The sequence below is a fragment of the Dipteris shenzhenensis genome, chromosome 24, assembly GCF_047967505.1.
Source record: "Dipteris shenzhenensis isolate YYH24624 ecotype China chromosome 24, Dip_SZ_1.0, whole genome shotgun sequence".
NCBI classification, from domain to species: domain Eukaryota; kingdom Viridiplantae; phylum Streptophyta; class Polypodiopsida; order Gleicheniales; family Dipteridaceae; genus Dipteris; species Dipteris shenzhenensis.
Genome location: NC_141619.1, coordinates 24,209,673 through 24,225,556, shown reverse-complemented (window position 1 = coordinate 24,225,556; position 15,884 = coordinate 24,209,673). Strand labels below are relative to the sequence as shown.

Below are 15,884 nucleotides of genomic sequence, written 5' to 3'. Positions count from 1 at the left end.
TCTTTTTAAATTTTTTTGTTTTAGCATCCTCGTAAAGGCAAACCTTCACCTCTCTTTCTCGCTCTCTCTCTCCCTCTCTCACCAATTAGTTTGTAAAATTGTATGTAGTCCCAATTTGAGAAGATGTATATTATCTGCATTTGCTTCCTAACAACAAGACTAACAGAGATGGTGAAGTCCAGTCTATGGCCTGGGTGGAGGTTTAAAGTTAAGCTGAATGATCCTTTATGCAAAATGTGTATGTTGATATGTGGAATAGAGTCTAACCGCATGCCTTGTATCACTACAGGTTTATGACAGAGATGGAATGACTTTAGGTGAATTTGTTAGAGGTGATATGTACATACGTGACTTGAAAAACACAAAAGGTCATATTTCAGGATTGACGGGGGGAGAATGGCATCCAAAGGAGAAGCAGACTACATTGACTTCATCTGAAGATGGTTCTCTTAGAATTTGGGATGTTAATGAGTTCAAGTCTCAGAAACAGGTAAAGGATACTCGACTTTTTCTCTATGATGGCCTAATTCATGAATGCTGGAGATACTAATATGGAAAAATATAATGATTGTAGGTCATTAAGCCAAAGCTTGCTAGACCTGGGCGTGTACCTGTGACAGCTTGTGCCTGGGCATTGGATGGAAAATGTGTAGCAGGAGGGCTAGCAAATGGCTCAGTACAGGTTTGTTGGGAATTTGGGTGCTATTGTGTACTTGCTGATTTTGTGGGAATAAATCTGAACTTTAATTGCTTTGCTAGAAAAGCTATTTGATTCTCAAGCTTTCAAGAGCCTGCTGTCGAGTGTAATCTAAGCCCTTGAAAACCAATTTAATTTTCAGCCAATACAATTTAAAAATAAATAACATTCACCATAGCACAGATGAAAGAAAGATAAAATCTGGAGAACTTAAGAAAGAGTGACATGAAATCATTAGATATTGCTCTATTTCTCTGTCATCAAGAAAAGACTTTTGAATACCACAATGTACTTCAAGATAAGTTCAGTCCGATGCTCCAATACAAGAATCTGTCTGACAAACCAGCATTTTACAAAAATATAGAAAGTTACAGAAGCACCATGGGGAGACTTGAAAAAAAGAGTGTTGAGTGCCAAAAAAGTAGGGAAAGATCCAGCAGGAGGGGACAAGGTGCAAGGAAAATACAATTTAATCAAAAGAGCATCTCTTATGCCTAGATCTCACACGCTTGCTCCAGCCTCTATTATCCTTCACAATAGATTAGTTGTTCACCTATAAGGCCTTGGCAATCTTGAGGTTGCATCAGCTCTATACTAAGGCTAGCAAATGCACTTTTATGGTAGAAGACATTAAAAATCTTGGGCACATTGTAGGCAGGAATGGGATAAAAATGGATCCCTTCAAAGGTGAATGCATGAGGGAATTGCCATGACCACACAATCCCACTCAGCTCGATTCTAAGGCCAGCAAATGCACTTTTATGGTAGAAGAGGTTGAAAATATTGGGCACAGTGGAAGAAGACTTTACTCGAGAGAGGAGCTCCCCGCCTGCTGCTGCCCGCCATCAGCTTTCACCATCACCCACCCCCGCTCTCTAGCTGCCTCGCACCCTGCTGCCTCGCGCCTCGCGCCCTGCTGCCTCGTGCCCTGCTGCCTCGGCCGTGTCCTGCGCCTGTGCCCTGCGCCTTGCGCCCTTGCGCCCTGCTGCCCTGCGCCCGTACGCCCTTGCCTTGTGCCCTTGCGGCCTGCTGCCCTGCGCCCCTGCGCCCTACGCCTAGGCCCTGCGTCCTGCGCCCTGCGCCCTGCTGCCTCGGCGTCTCGCTGCCCTGCGCCCTGCTGCCTCGGCATCTCGCTGCCCTGAGCCCCTGGCCCTGCGCCCTGCGCCCTTCTGCCTCGGCTGAGCAGGCCTTTTGGCAGCGCCCTGCCCAGGTCGCCTGCTGCCTTGGCTGCGCAGGCATTCTAGGCAGCGTCCCCCCTTCAGCCCCTTTTTTTTCCCCCCCCCCCGCCCCCCCTTCAGCCTGCTGGCCGCCTTTCAGGTCCTCTCGATTGCTGTTTGCTCGCCCCCCCTCCCTTGCTTCAGGTTAGGCAGTTTCAGGGCCCCCTCCGGGACTGTTCGACTCGTGTTCCGGGGAGTTGAGATCCTGGCTGTTTCCAGGCATTGGCGGAGAGGTCTGTTTCAGCATTGAGCGTTCTGTTTGCATCCCAAGCAGGCTGAAGATCGGAGCTTTACAGGTTTCTTTTGGGGATTTACTTGTGGTTGGTTGCGAGTTCTTGGTGGGTATTTTCAGCAGGGGTAGCTCCTCCCCTCAGGACAGCGTAAGCTGAGACAATGGAGGACACTAACACCACTCCCGTCGCCGAACCTGAGGAGATTGAAGTCACAGTTTCTTTTCCTCCCGACATTGTGCAGATGATTGAGGTAGCAGAGGAGGGTTTTCGTTCTACACACATCATTGGCTTTCTACCCGGTAGAGGCCAACAATTACGTGATTGGGTGTGCACCAGCATGGCCTCTTTGGGTGTCTCAGTTACGGTTTTTCGTTTGCTTGGCAGAGGGTACTTTTCTTTTGGCCTGAGTCTGCAGAGCAGGCTCAAAGAGTACTTATGAGCTCACCGATTCAGTTTCAGAGTAGAGTCATCCATTTGTGGCCTTGGCGGAAGCACTTCAGTTCTACTTCCCCTGGACCGCGTCAGGTCTCCTTTTGGATTCTTTTCCCTGGACTTCCTGATGAGGTCAGCTCTTGTCGCAGAGCTGTGGAGCATATGGCTAGTGTAGTAGGTACAGTCATCCCTTCAGGTGCTAGACCTTCTTACGCACAGTCACTTACTAGTACAGGTGTTACGAGGGTTAGACTCATTTCAGATTTCCCCCCTCCTCGACCTTTGCCTACTTTGATCTCGTACTCTATTGGAGATGGGGTCCAGATGCAGCAGAGGGTTTTGTACGAGGGTCTTCCTGATCAGTGTCTTTTCTGTCGGAAGAGAGGTCACTTTATTAGGGATTGCCCCAGTCGTCGACATCGATCAGAGACTCCAAATACATCTCATCCTCCGAGTGACCCAAAACCTACAGCTCAGCCTCCAGGGGTCTCTGAGCCTGCTTCGACTCATCCAACAAAGCGAGGAGAGATTCCTCTGGGGGGGTCTCCTGTGAACTCAGAGGACTTGGAGATGCCTCCAGCGGAACAGATTTCACGGAGAGCTCGGAGGAGACGGAGACAGAGGGAGAGTCAGCAATACGAGCGGCCTCCAGGGGTCTCTGAGCCTGCTTCGACTCTTTCAGCAGAGCCTCCAATGAACTTAGAGGACTTGGAAGTGCCTCCAACGGAACAGCTTTCACGGAGAGCTCGGAGGAGACGGAGACAGAGGGAGAGTCAGCAGTACGAGCAGCCCCAGGTACGAGCTCACAGTTGGCAGAGAGTTGAGACACAGGTGCAGGAGACCCCGGAAAGGGGAGATACAGAGCACCTTCCGCAGACAGGTCTTGACAGTGTACAGGAGATAGTAGCTCAGGGAGTTGAGATTTACATGCAGGAGACCCCGGAATGGGGAGATGCAAAGGACCATCCGCAGGCAGGGCCTTACACTGTGCAGGAGACAGTAGTTCAGGATTTGATGACTCTTGACACTTCTACCCCGGAGGTTCATATTTTGGTTTCTGAGACAGTTATCGAGCAGGAGACTGCTCAGGCTATAGACACGGTGATAGATGCCTCTTCACAGCAGTCCAGTGAGAGAGAGGTATTTCACGACACAGGTCAGAGTCAGAGTCCGCCCCAGGATCTCATGCGCCTGTATGAGGTTCCCTCGAGACCTCTTTCTCTTCCCTGTCGTGCAGTACCTTCCTTTGTTGCTATGCGGAGTGTCCTCTCAGACACCCCTCCCAGTACAGCCTCGTCCTCGCAGCTTTTCACTCCTGGTTTATCCAGATCTTTTGCGAGTGCGGTCACAGATTTCGCTCAGTACCCAGACAGGCGTGAGGGTTGGGAGATCCTAGCATAGGAGATTGAGCGAGATTTTCAGTCACCCATGCGTACAAGCACCTCGTCGCAGATTCTTCCTCTCCCTCTTACCTATTCCAGGAATAGAGTTAGGACGGCTCAACCCCCTTTTTCAGCTCTTCTGACTCCCAGACCTGACCCCAGGTTGGTTGACAGAGATCTGCCCGTGGAGTTTTGGTCCTATTTGGCTCGAGGGGCTTCCACAGACTCCCTCACTAGATTGGAACTTCTCCCGGTATTTTGTCGACGGTCAGAGGAGGTAGAGTAGTACTTGGGATGTGTTACTCTATCCAGAGAGGGGCACATTCTTCGTTTCTCCGCAGGCAGCTTTCGTTCTCGGGGGAGCGAAAGCTGGTCAACTGAGCTACTTGACAGTGAGATTGATAGACAGCTCTCATGAGAGACTAGAGGAGATTCAGGGCAGGAGGGCCCAGTTCAGGTTTTACTCCCAGCAGACCTTCTGGATCCAGAAGGGGGATAGATGCTCTAGAGAGTTCTTCAGGACAGTGGGTCAGAGATACTCTTCGGACAGTCTTCGTAGACTTGTGGATGCGGCCGGGTCTCTTCAGACGGATCCTCATCGTCTTGTTGAGATCACTTCTAATTTCTATTCCACTCTTTACACCGCCGATCCAATCACCGAGGAGATGATCAGAGCCAGAGATGAGATTTGGAGTCCTGTCCCCCAGATGGTCTCAGACAGGATGAGTCAGGTTTTGGATAGCCCGCTATCACTCCTGGAGATCACAGATGCGTTACATGAGCTGCCCAGAGACAGAGGCCCGGGGGAGGATGGTCTGTCACCACTTCTTTTTACAGCTCTTTGGGATACGATTGGACCTCATCTACTTTCGGCCTTTTCAGAGGCTCTCGATGCAGGATCTTTGGGTGAGGCATTATGCACAGGTATGATTTGTCTTATCCCGAAAGGGGGAGACAAGACAATCCTACGTAATTGGAGACCCATTACACTTTTAGGGACAACCTACAAGATCCTAGCGAAGACCTTGGCCCTTCGTTTAAAGCCTATGCTGCCAGATATCATCAGAGCTACTCAGACAGGATTTGTCCAAGATAGGAGTATCTTGGATAATATCTTCACTTTTTGGGAGGCCACTCACTGGGCGAAGGAGAGTCAGTAGGAGATTGCAGTTCTCCTTCTCGATTTTGAGGCGGCCTATGACAGGGTGGACTGGGGCTTCTTGGAGGGCACTATGAGGAGGCTAGGCTTTAGTGACAGATGGATTTTATGGGTCTCCTCACTTTACTCTCACTCTTCTAGTAGGATGGTGGTCTGTGGAGGCAGAGGACCGGCTTTTCAGCTATCCAGATCAGTACGACAGGGATGCCCGCTTGCACCTTACCTTTTCCTTTTCGTAGCGGAGGCTATGGGATACTTTATGCAGGCTACCAGTCATGGCACTTTGGGACTTCATCTGCCTATCCGACAGGAGCAGGAGCTTCTGGACACTGAGTTTGCTGATGATACGGCACTGACAGTCAGAGGAGATGCATATAGTCTTGCTACTGCTGCGGATGCAATTGACAAATTCTGCAAAGCCTCAGGGGGACTTGTCAATTGGAACAAATTAAAAGGCATCTGGAATGGAGATCAGCAGGATACCCCAGCATGGGGAGGAGACAGAGGCTTTGTATGGATACCTAGAGGCACCTCCACGAGATATCTTGGCTTCCAGGTTGGCATTGAGGTGTCCCCGACGCAACAGTTTGCCCCAGTTCTTGAGAGTATCCGCAAAAAGCTAGCCTACTGGAGTACGGCTAGACTCTCTTTGGCCGGAAGAGTGCTAGTACTCAACCAGGTTCTACTAGCGACTATGTGGTATGTTGCGTCATGTTGGTGCTTTCATGCTGACTCGATTCGTCAGGTGAGGAGATTGCTTCGGAACTTTCTGTGGAGTGGTGGTGATGGTTCTGAGGACACTAGGGCCAGAGTTTCATGGGATACTATCACTTTATCTTTCTCGCAAGGAGGACTTGGGATTCTTGATCCGGAGATGCAGAGCAGAGCCCTTTTAGTCAAACTTCTTGTTAGAGGTTTGTGTTAGAAAATACCCAACAGAGGGTACACGCAGTGGAAATAATGCCCAGGAGCTCAGACAGTGTGCGGTGTGGGGTGGAATCACAAACTTCTTTACTTATGTGCATTCAATAGGTGTGCAGACTCATCAATAGACAATGAACCAAACTAGATAGAGAAACCATCAAATAATATATTTCCGTCCACAACTATGGACACAATACAAGAGAGACAGATCCAGAGTCCCACCAATGGTGTGGTCCTCTGATCTTACCACAAAGTCCTTCTCCTATCTGCTGGCTATCTCTAGACTAGAGTCCGCGTGCTCCACCTCGAGCGTGAGTAGACTTTCCGTCTAGAATGATCTTCTCCACCTTGCTGTCTGGAAACCACCAGTCTAGGTGGGCAGCCTCCTGCAAGCTAAGTCTGCAGCACAAGGTACTTCTTTCTCCTCCTGACTGTAGGCCCAAAGGTAGCCCTACTGCTGCTCCTTTCTGCTCTGGATCTGCTGGAAGCTGGATGCTAAATGCCCTGCCAAAGGGCTCCTTTTATAGGCCCCAAAGGGGCTGGTTAAAAAAACCGACCAGCCTGGTACAGACTGGCCGACCAGACTGGCCGACCAGTCTGTGGCTGGTCCAGCCCTATAAGGCACACAACCCAGGGCTTTCTGGCCCAAACTTCCAGGGCCCTTTGGCCCTCCTTTCGAGGCATATATCCAGCCTATAAAAGGCCTGTCTCCTGCCCACTGACACCCACAGTTCCTGCTGCAGATCTGGGCCTGCACACCCTGCCATATCTGCGCCTCTGCAGACAGTGCGCCTCCATGTCCATCCTTCGCAATCTGTCCCAGACTATCTTGCCTCTGCTCCAGGCTTGTTCCAGCTCTAGGTGTGCTGCCCACATGACAGCCATGATGCTGTCTATGTGGCAGCCCCTTTCTCTCTTTTTCTGTTGGGTACTGCCCTAGGTCTTACAGATGGGAAGGTGACCTCTCCAACACCCCCTCTCACCGACACATCTCAGCCCAATGCCAACACACCGATGAAGATGCTCCAGCCCTGGTTGTAGTCCTCTGGAACCTTTCGGTGTCAAAATCTTTTCCTGGCTTTTCATCTAGTGGCTCCTGCTCCACCAGGTCCGGTTCCGCTTCCGCACACCATCCTAGTACACAGGTCCATCTTTGGTACCATCTCCTTCAATCACATTCCCGCCTCTGAACTCGAGCAATCCAGCCGTCACGATCTTCCAGTCGTCCCCCTCATAATGAGTGAACAACCTGGAGTCTTCCAGGCACCATGCTCTGAGGGTCTATTTCAACCCGTCCTTCCTTTGGCAAGGTTTGCAACCAATGAATATTTCCAGATAACCTGGACCATGAACTCTCGCTGAGTTCTCAAGCAGGTACTTTTCTGGCTTCAGTACTCTTTGTCCACCACCTTCTAGCAATCTGCGTCCAAGATTTGAAGAAGCACAAATACTTCCCCTTCTGCCTTCGAAGAAGGCCAATTCCTTCCAATCTCTTATCACCTGAGACAAATGAAGAGCAGAATCTCTCCACAGCATGCTATAAAGGCTCAAATGCAGAATATCAAATACATACCAGACTGTTGTACTGCCTGAATGTTCGCTCTGAAAGCAAACCCTGTACCTCAATGAGGCACCCGCCAAGATCTTGTGTAATCCTGTACTGTCCCCTTCTGAACTCCAGCATCCATCTGGCCATGAGACCCTTGGGCTTTCCATGGAATCCACCCTCGTGTTAGTGTCAACAGCTACACACCTGGAAGGTACCAAGTGCTCCATACTGTCCTTCACCTTCACAAAGGCATCTGACTCCTCGTCGACCCACATCTCTATGTCAGACATCCTTACTGTGACTTCTGGATCAACATATCTGACCTCGGTAACACTCGGTGATGTCACCAGGAACAATTCTTCGATTACCACATTAGCTTTGGCTGTTTCCTCTGAATCTGAGTCAGACTCCTGTTTGTTTTTCTGATCCGCCTTTTTCTTTCTACAGTCCTTTGCAAAATGTCCGGGCGTATCACAATAGAAACACTTCTTCTTGTGCTTTCTCTTCGAAGTCCCCTCGTCGTCAGAGTCGTCTTTCTTGGACTTGCCACTGTTAGGCTTGCCCTTTCCTTTACCTGCGGAATCCTTCACCAGCATCGCCTTGTCGTCTTTGTCCTCGTTGTAGAGCTTCTCCCGAGCTTCCTCCTGTAGCAGTAATGGACACAAGTCCTCAAATGTCAAAGGTTTGGTCCTCTGTCCTGCTGTCACAGCTGTAACAAAGCTCTTGAAACTCCGAGGCAATCTCCTCAGTACCATCAAGGCCAGATGGCATGAGTTTGTCTTCTGACCAATTGCTGCCAGCTGATCCCGCACCACCTTGACCTTCGTCAAATGGCTATGCACCGTATCGCCTTCTTCCATATCAAGATTGTAGAGTTGATGCTGAAGAAGCACGATCCGGGAGGTATTGTCTGTCTTGTATAGATCCTTCAGGATGGCCCACGCCTCTACTGACGTCTCGGCCAGCTGGATATGCGGAAGAACGGAGTCCGCCGTAGTCCCTATAATTATTGCCAGGGTATGGGCATCTCTTTCTTCCCAAGCTTCAAGCTCTTCTCTGTCTACTGCCATGAGTACCTTCCCTTTACTGTCCACCATGTCTTCCGGCTTCAACTCCTCTCCCGTGGTCAGCTTCCACAACTTCCGAGCCACTAAATGACTCCGGATCTTCACTTTCCAGATCGGGTAATTAGTCCCGTCCAGGTTCCCAGACTCTCCAAAGTTAGGGATAGTGAAAGAGAGAAAACTGGAGGAGGAAGGGAAAGCAGGGGCTGAAGAGGCTGTAGATGTCGACATCTCTGCTGTATATACCACACAGCAAAGTCAACCAAACTCAATTTCAGTAAACCAGAACTCTGAACGCACCTGACTGAACCTGAGTCACCCTCCTTCTCGCAAGGGCACAATCCTCCAGTCGTGGAAGTCGATCCCCTAGAGCTTCTGAATCAGGGTCGTCCTTCAGCAAGGTCCCTGCCTTCAGGCTCCCACACCTGTGAGCCTCCTACTTGGGCTCTGATACCATGTTAGAAAATACCCAACAGAGGGTACACGCAGCGGAAATAATGCCCAGGAGCTCACACAGTGTGCGGTGTGGGTGTGGAATCACAAACTTCTTTACTTATGTGCATTCAATAGGTGTGCAGACTCATCAATAGACAATGAACCAAACTAGATAGAGAAACCATCAAATAATATATTTCCGTCCACAACTATGGACACAATACAAGAGAGACAGATCCAGAGTCCCACCAATGGTGTGGTCCTCTGATCTTACCACAAAGTCCTCCTATCTGCTGGCTATCTCTAGACTAGAGTCCGCGTGCTCCACCTCGAGCGTGAGTAGGCTTTCCGTCTAGAATGATCTTCTCCACCTTGCTGTCTGGAAACCAGTCTAGGTGGGCAGCCTCCTGCAAGCTAAGTCTGCAGCACAAGGTACTTCTTTCTCCTCCTGACTGTAGGCCCAAAGGTAGCCCTACTGCTGCTCCTTTCTGCTCTGGATCTGCTGGAAGCTGGATGCTAAATGCCCTGCCAAAGGGCTCCTTTTATAGGCCCCAAAGGGGCTGGTAAAAAAAACCGACCAGCCTGGTGCAGACTGGCCGACCAGTCTGTGGCTGGTCCAGCCCTATAAGGCACACAACCCAGGGCTTTTTGGCCCAAACTTCCAAGGCCCTTTGGCCCTCCTTTCAAGGCATATATCCAGCCTATAAAAGGCCTGTCTCCTGCCCACTGACACCCACAGTTCCTGCTGCAGATCTGGGCCTGCACACCCTGCCATATCTGCGCCTTTGCAGACAGTGCGCCTCCATGTCCTAGATCCTTCACAATCTGTCCCAGACTATCTTGCCTCTGCTCCAGGCTTGTTCCAGCTCTAGGTGTGCTGCCCACATGACAGCCATGATGCTGTCTATGTGGCAGCCCCTTTCTCTCTTTTTCTGTTGGGTACTGCCCTAGGTCTCCCTCCCCCATGCTCTCCTCATATGGGGGCTTACAGATGGGGAGGTGACCTCTCCAACAGTTTGACTCCAGGAGATCAGCCGTGGAAGCAGTTCCTACTGCATGGGATTCATCAGTGCACCCCCAGAGCAGCAGGCAGTGGGCAGGTAGAGTCAATTGGATCTTCCTGACGGACCAGCATTCTCAGCCTTCCTCACCACTTGTGAAAAGGCTTGTTCAGATATGGGATCACTTTCGACAGCACCTCATCAGAGCAGTTCCCTCCTCTAGAGAGGAAATTGCCCGACAGCCACTTTACCATAACCCCCTAGTTCGGTACCAGGGATCTTCCCTTGGTACAGAACTCAGGACTCCCTTGGCCAGATGGCATGCTCAGGGGGTTGTGACAGTTGGAGATTGGTTCAGGGAAGGTGTGGAGATGTCAGAGGAGGTGATCAGAGATAGACATGGGCCACTTGGACAGATTGCTGCCACCAGATTACAGATCATGAGAGCTATTCCTCAGGAGTGGAGGGATGTACTTACAGATCCAGCCTATGTTGATCCTATTTCTACTTGGTCAGGTTGTTTTAGTGAGGCTGGGCTATGCATTGGAGTTCGCTTAGGACCGGCACCGTTTATTTATTTTGAGACGAACTCCTCTCACAGATTGTATCCCACTCAACCCATGGATCGTCAGGAGCTTCTTTGGCAGAGAGTCAGGGTCATTGGTTGCCTGGGTAAGGAATGGATCACAGATCCTTCCAGGTTGACCCTTGCAGAGGATATTAGATGGAGAGTTTGGATTTTTCAGGGTCGTCCTCTTGCGGAGCTTGACTGGGACTCAGGTGAGTGGGCATGGCCTGCTCCGGTGACAGGCGATCGTCCTCTTTCTTTCTTCCAGTACTCGACGAGGGCAGGTTACAGGCTTCAGCGGAGAGACTCTCATCACATTCCATCTGCCTCCCAGCATTGGCACGCACAGGGACTTACTGCAGAGCTCTTGCGGAGCTACTGGACTCACTTTTGGGGCATCAGTAGAGCCAGGAAAGTCTCCTACTTTCTTTGGCTCACTATACATAGGGGTATACCTGTGGGTACTTGGCTCCAGCATATGGGTAGACCCTCCCTATGTATGCGTTGTCAGATTGCAGAGGAATCTAGCAAGCATTGTTTATGGAGTTGTACCAGCTCTAGAGTGGTATGGACAGGTATCTTCAGGTACTCATGAGTCCTTTCTGATGACGTGGGGCGCTGCTCTTTGGGGGAGAGGATCTGGAGCCTTTACTCTCTTTGAGGCAGAGCCAGGAGACTTTGGTTTCTTCATGCAGCGACGCCAGAGACGGGGTCCCACGGAGGCCAGCATCATGGAGCTGCAGGATTTACTTTTGTTACCGATACCAGCACAGGATTCCATGCCTATTTCAGCTGTAGGGTCAGCCTAGGATGTGATTTCCAGCATTACCCTATGGCGGATATGGTGTTCGCGATGTTCTCTTGTACTTGGGGACCATTTATGCACGGAGGCTGACACTCTCGCTTCCATTTGGGCAGAGATTATTTTCACCCTTAGGAGTCAGTGGGAGCGGTGTACAGGCACCTCTTTGGCAGCTCGTGGGAGACTTATATCCTTCATGAGGACATGGGACTGCTCTTTATTTTTTCACTTGACCCCTTTTGGGATGTCGTGGCATTTTAGACCACCTCCATGGCTTTTTTGCCGCATTGTTGAGGCTAGGGATAGAGTACTTTCTCTCCCACCTGTTGTATGATTTGTTTTGAATGGAATATATCACTCTTATTTCAAAAATATTGGGCACATCGAAAGCAGGAGAGGATTTTAGGGCATCATTATATAGACAATTCATAGAACGTTTTGCAAAAGGGCAGCTCCTCTCACAGATCTCTTGAAGGACGATGCCTTCTTGTGGTCAAAGGAAGTGCAGGTCAGATTTTAAGATCTGAAAACCTTGATTCATGTCCTACTGTTGGCATGCTCGGACTTTCGGGATCATCCATTGGTGTTAAAAATGGTGGGAGAATAGAAAGTGGAGTGAGCAGGGGTGAAGCAAAATGAGGTGCTGATATTGCGAAAAGTAAAGGATACAACTCACATGTTTTGGGTTATGTACTCTCAAAGAAAAATAACAAGCCTTACTAACCCAAGGGGGGAAAACCCCTAATTAGGGACAAAAGTGGGCATGGCATCTTCACCTATGACAAAGCCCCAAAGACTCTTTGCAGCTAACAGATTCTTCGCCGTAAAACTCCACAGAGATAATTGTTGCCATCCAATTTATTCTCCTGGGCCAAAACTCCAAACACATCATTTAGATTCTGATTCTGATACTGAGCCATCTCAGATGTATGCACAACTAACTGCCCAAAAATATTCACGTGCTATGAATGGTATTGCATCAACAAAATGAGACTGCCCCAGTAGGCAATGCTTGGCCAAACAATGCACAACGTCACCTGAATCTGACAGCAAAAGTCTTGACTGAGCTGAGGTGGTTTTTAAGAAAACCAATGCAGGTTTAGGGCATCCACACTTCCAATGCAAGCACGGATTCCAGAACAGGGCAGATCTGTACTTGCAAAATCTAAAGGCAAGAGCATCACCATAAGTGAGAACTAGACTGGCTGAGCAGAAACTAGTAATGTTTCTATCCAAAATCAGCCCGCAGAGTCTCCAAAACAGATCAAATTGGGCGACCTGTTTTGGAGGCATTTCAGAGGTGTTATTTAGGGTTTCAAACAGTTCACCATCTGCTACAGGGTTTTCAGAGCTGTTTTTTAGGGCTTTGTCCTGGCCATCGGATTTTTGGTGCTTTCCACATCTGGTCATCACTATGAAGCTGCGTTGGAGCAACTAAACCTGTTCCTGAACATGCTGCACCAGTTTTTGACAGCATTTCCATTTTGCAGCCAGGTATGCGATACCGGATGAGGCAGCCTGCCCCAAAAGTACCTCGAATAGTGGCGATCAGTTGAGAACTGTCAAAACAGTAGACATCATGTGAAAAACAGATCGAAACCACTGGAAACACCTGCAAAAATTAGTTGACTGGGTCTGGAATAGCTCAAAAATGCTGCAGATGGTGCGGCTGACTGAAATACAGTCGCACAGCTGCCATACAGCACGCGAATAGCTGAAAACAGCTCAAAAACTGTGCAAACACTTCCAGAAGAGCTTGACTGGGCAAAGAAGAACATCAATTGAAAAATAGGTCAACAGCCCACTTCCTCATGATAGAATTGGAGGTCCTGAGCTTGGAATGGAGCGAGGAGGCGAGGGCAGTTGTGGGGGAGGCTAGAGAAACCTGCTTGCTTTGATACCGAATGATGAGATGGGGCGGAGAACAAAGTGTGGAGTGCGCAAAATGTGTAGAACTTCTACAGCCAAGAATTGTAGTTACTAGAATGAAATGAGAAATACAAACTTTAGGGTTATGTACCCTCAACCCAAATTCAAATCCAACCTTGGGGGGGAACCCCTAATTGGTGATACAAATGTCCCTAGGGTAAGGTGTCCACATTAACCTACTACTAGCTAACATCTTGCCATGTGCTCTTTAACTGGTTCGCCCTCTATAGACAGGGCATGGGACAACATTTATGAGGTAGTTGATAGGCTTACCAAACATTCCTTGGAGATCGTCGGCAAAATAGATGCAAAGTTCAAGGGTCATTTTGGCAGGAATTATTTACAGCAGTGGAGATCATACTCTGGCATACAATTCCGAGATTGATGGTCTGTCAGAGAGGGTAAATGAAATGGCCGAAGGAGTGTCTCAGGTTTTTAGCCATGGCACTGAAAGGTCCTGGGATAAATGACTTGGACTTGTTACAATAGCACCAAACATTTATTGATAGGGATGAGTTTGTTCCATGCAATGTATGGATGAAAAGGTGGGATGCTTTCCACTATTGCAGACATGTCTGTGAAAAATCAAGAAGCAAGAGATGGTCTAGAAAAGGATGGATGCTCTTTTGCAATTGGTCAAAAGAAACGTGTAGGATGCTCGAGTAAAGCGAAATAAGTATGCCAACATTTGTAGGGAGTAATTGGAGTTTAAAGAAGGGGATTTAGTTCACTTCTGATAGATCCCCACCACTTGACAGACTGATGAGTGGAATTGGGTGCCTTAGACACTCCTTATGGACTGCCATCATATGTAATTTCGATGAAAAGAATCTTTGGGAAGAAATGGCTGTAATGGGAAGAAATGATTGTAATGAAGATACAAATTATGCTGAGTTAGGGGGCTAGCACGAGGGGTACAAATAGGTAGAGGGCTAAATAGGAGGATTGTATACGAGGCTACTCGACTTAGGTTTAGCTTTATGAGACTCGGGACATGGCCATAGATAGTAGGAGATCACAAACTTCTTCATAGGCAAGGAAGTGGTCGGGAGACTCTAGGATTGAGACCTTAATTTTCAGACATGCCACGTTAGCAGGAGACTGGACACATCCTGCAAGCATTGGCCCCATTGCAGTTTTTTTATGGTAGGCAACATCATACCACCCACGAGTATGCCCTACAGAGAGGAGCCAAGGATGCTAGCTATAGATCTTGCACATGTTGTAGAGACATCAAGACCCTGGTGAGACGTGAGTTGTACGCACACTGAGCATAGACTAAAAATGACCGACACCTGACTTGCGATACATGAGTTCTTAGGATTACTAGACCTTTTTTGTCTTTTAGAGCTGTGATAGACACCTCCAATCCCTTGGACGGGGAGTGCACTCTTTTTTGTCTTTAGTTTCTTGTTTTCATAGATGTTAATAAACCTCTCTCTCTCTCTCTCTCCCCCCCTCCCCCCACCCCCACCCCCCCCCCCCTCCTTCCCTGTGCCTCTCTCTCCCTTTCAGGTGCCCGATGCATTATGAGATCAGAGCTCTGTACCACTGCCTCTTCATAGACAGTTTCAGCTCCCTACCCAACCTCCTATCCTACCTAGACCATTGTGCTTGGCAGCTTTCATACATGAGGCCGTTTGGCATAGGGAGCGGTTGCTCAAAGCACGTAGGGAAGACTGGGCACACATCTAGAAGCTGCTCAAAGTATGATCACTGAGTTTTTTCGACCAAATTGTTTTGATCAGGAGGGCTCACATAAGCGACGACCACATGGACCCGAGCTAGAGCTAGAGACACGCTAGACCCGCCAGTGTACAGAGGCACAGATCACGCTAGGGGACCTTACCTCGATGCTTGCTTGACCAGAAACACAACCCACGGGAGTGACTATGGCACTTGTTTGCCGCAAGGCTACAACCAGGAGACCTCAACAGGTTGTACATGTCGACAGCCGCCAGTGCCTTATCACATGACTTTTGTCTGTGCAGCACCCTCACACACCAACAACCCCCTCCTAGAGTTGACACTCTTGCCAGATTCCACCCAGAGAGTCTTTTGCTTTTATATACCGATGCCTTTATCGGCAGGACTATGGATTTTTCTAATTATGTATGCAACCTGGGTGTTGATGCTTGTTTAGCGGCTTCATCCATCGGTTCATTGTATCACCTTCTTTTAGTCTCATAGATCCCTTTTGGTCTTCCGAAGACTTTAATAGACTCTCTCTCTCTCTCCCCCCTCCCCCCCCCCCCCAACAAACACACACACACCCCCAACAGACTCGTCAGCAGGTCGTGGCTCAAATCAAGCTTGGGGATCTTCCCTCCATGCTCAGTAGATGAGAGGCACGGCCAATGGGGTGATAGTGGAACTTGTCCAATGTAGGGCGACAACTAGGAGACCATAATGCGCCACACATACCGACTATCGCTGGCGCTCTCTCACAGGTTTTAAGCCACCGCAACCTCGTACACTACCGGGCTCCCCCT

At 49.2% G+C, this 15,884-nt stretch overlaps 1 protein-coding gene across 2 annotated transcripts in view; it reads left to right on the top strand.

The window, feature by feature from the left end:
• The window catches only part of LOC147886402 (Transducin/WD40 repeat-like superfamily protein), a 102,621-nt gene that overhangs the window by 71,659 nt on the left and 15,078 nt on the right, over window positions 1-15,884 (top strand). For both annotated transcript variants that reach the window (XM_087395689.1, XM_087395690.1), the window contains exons 4-5: window positions 290-490; window positions 575-682. In XM_087395689.1, the coding sequence (XP_087251815.1) occupies window positions 290-490; window positions 575-682 (309 nt within the window). The remainder of the gene's footprint in view (window positions 1-289; window positions 491-574; window positions 683-15,884) is intronic.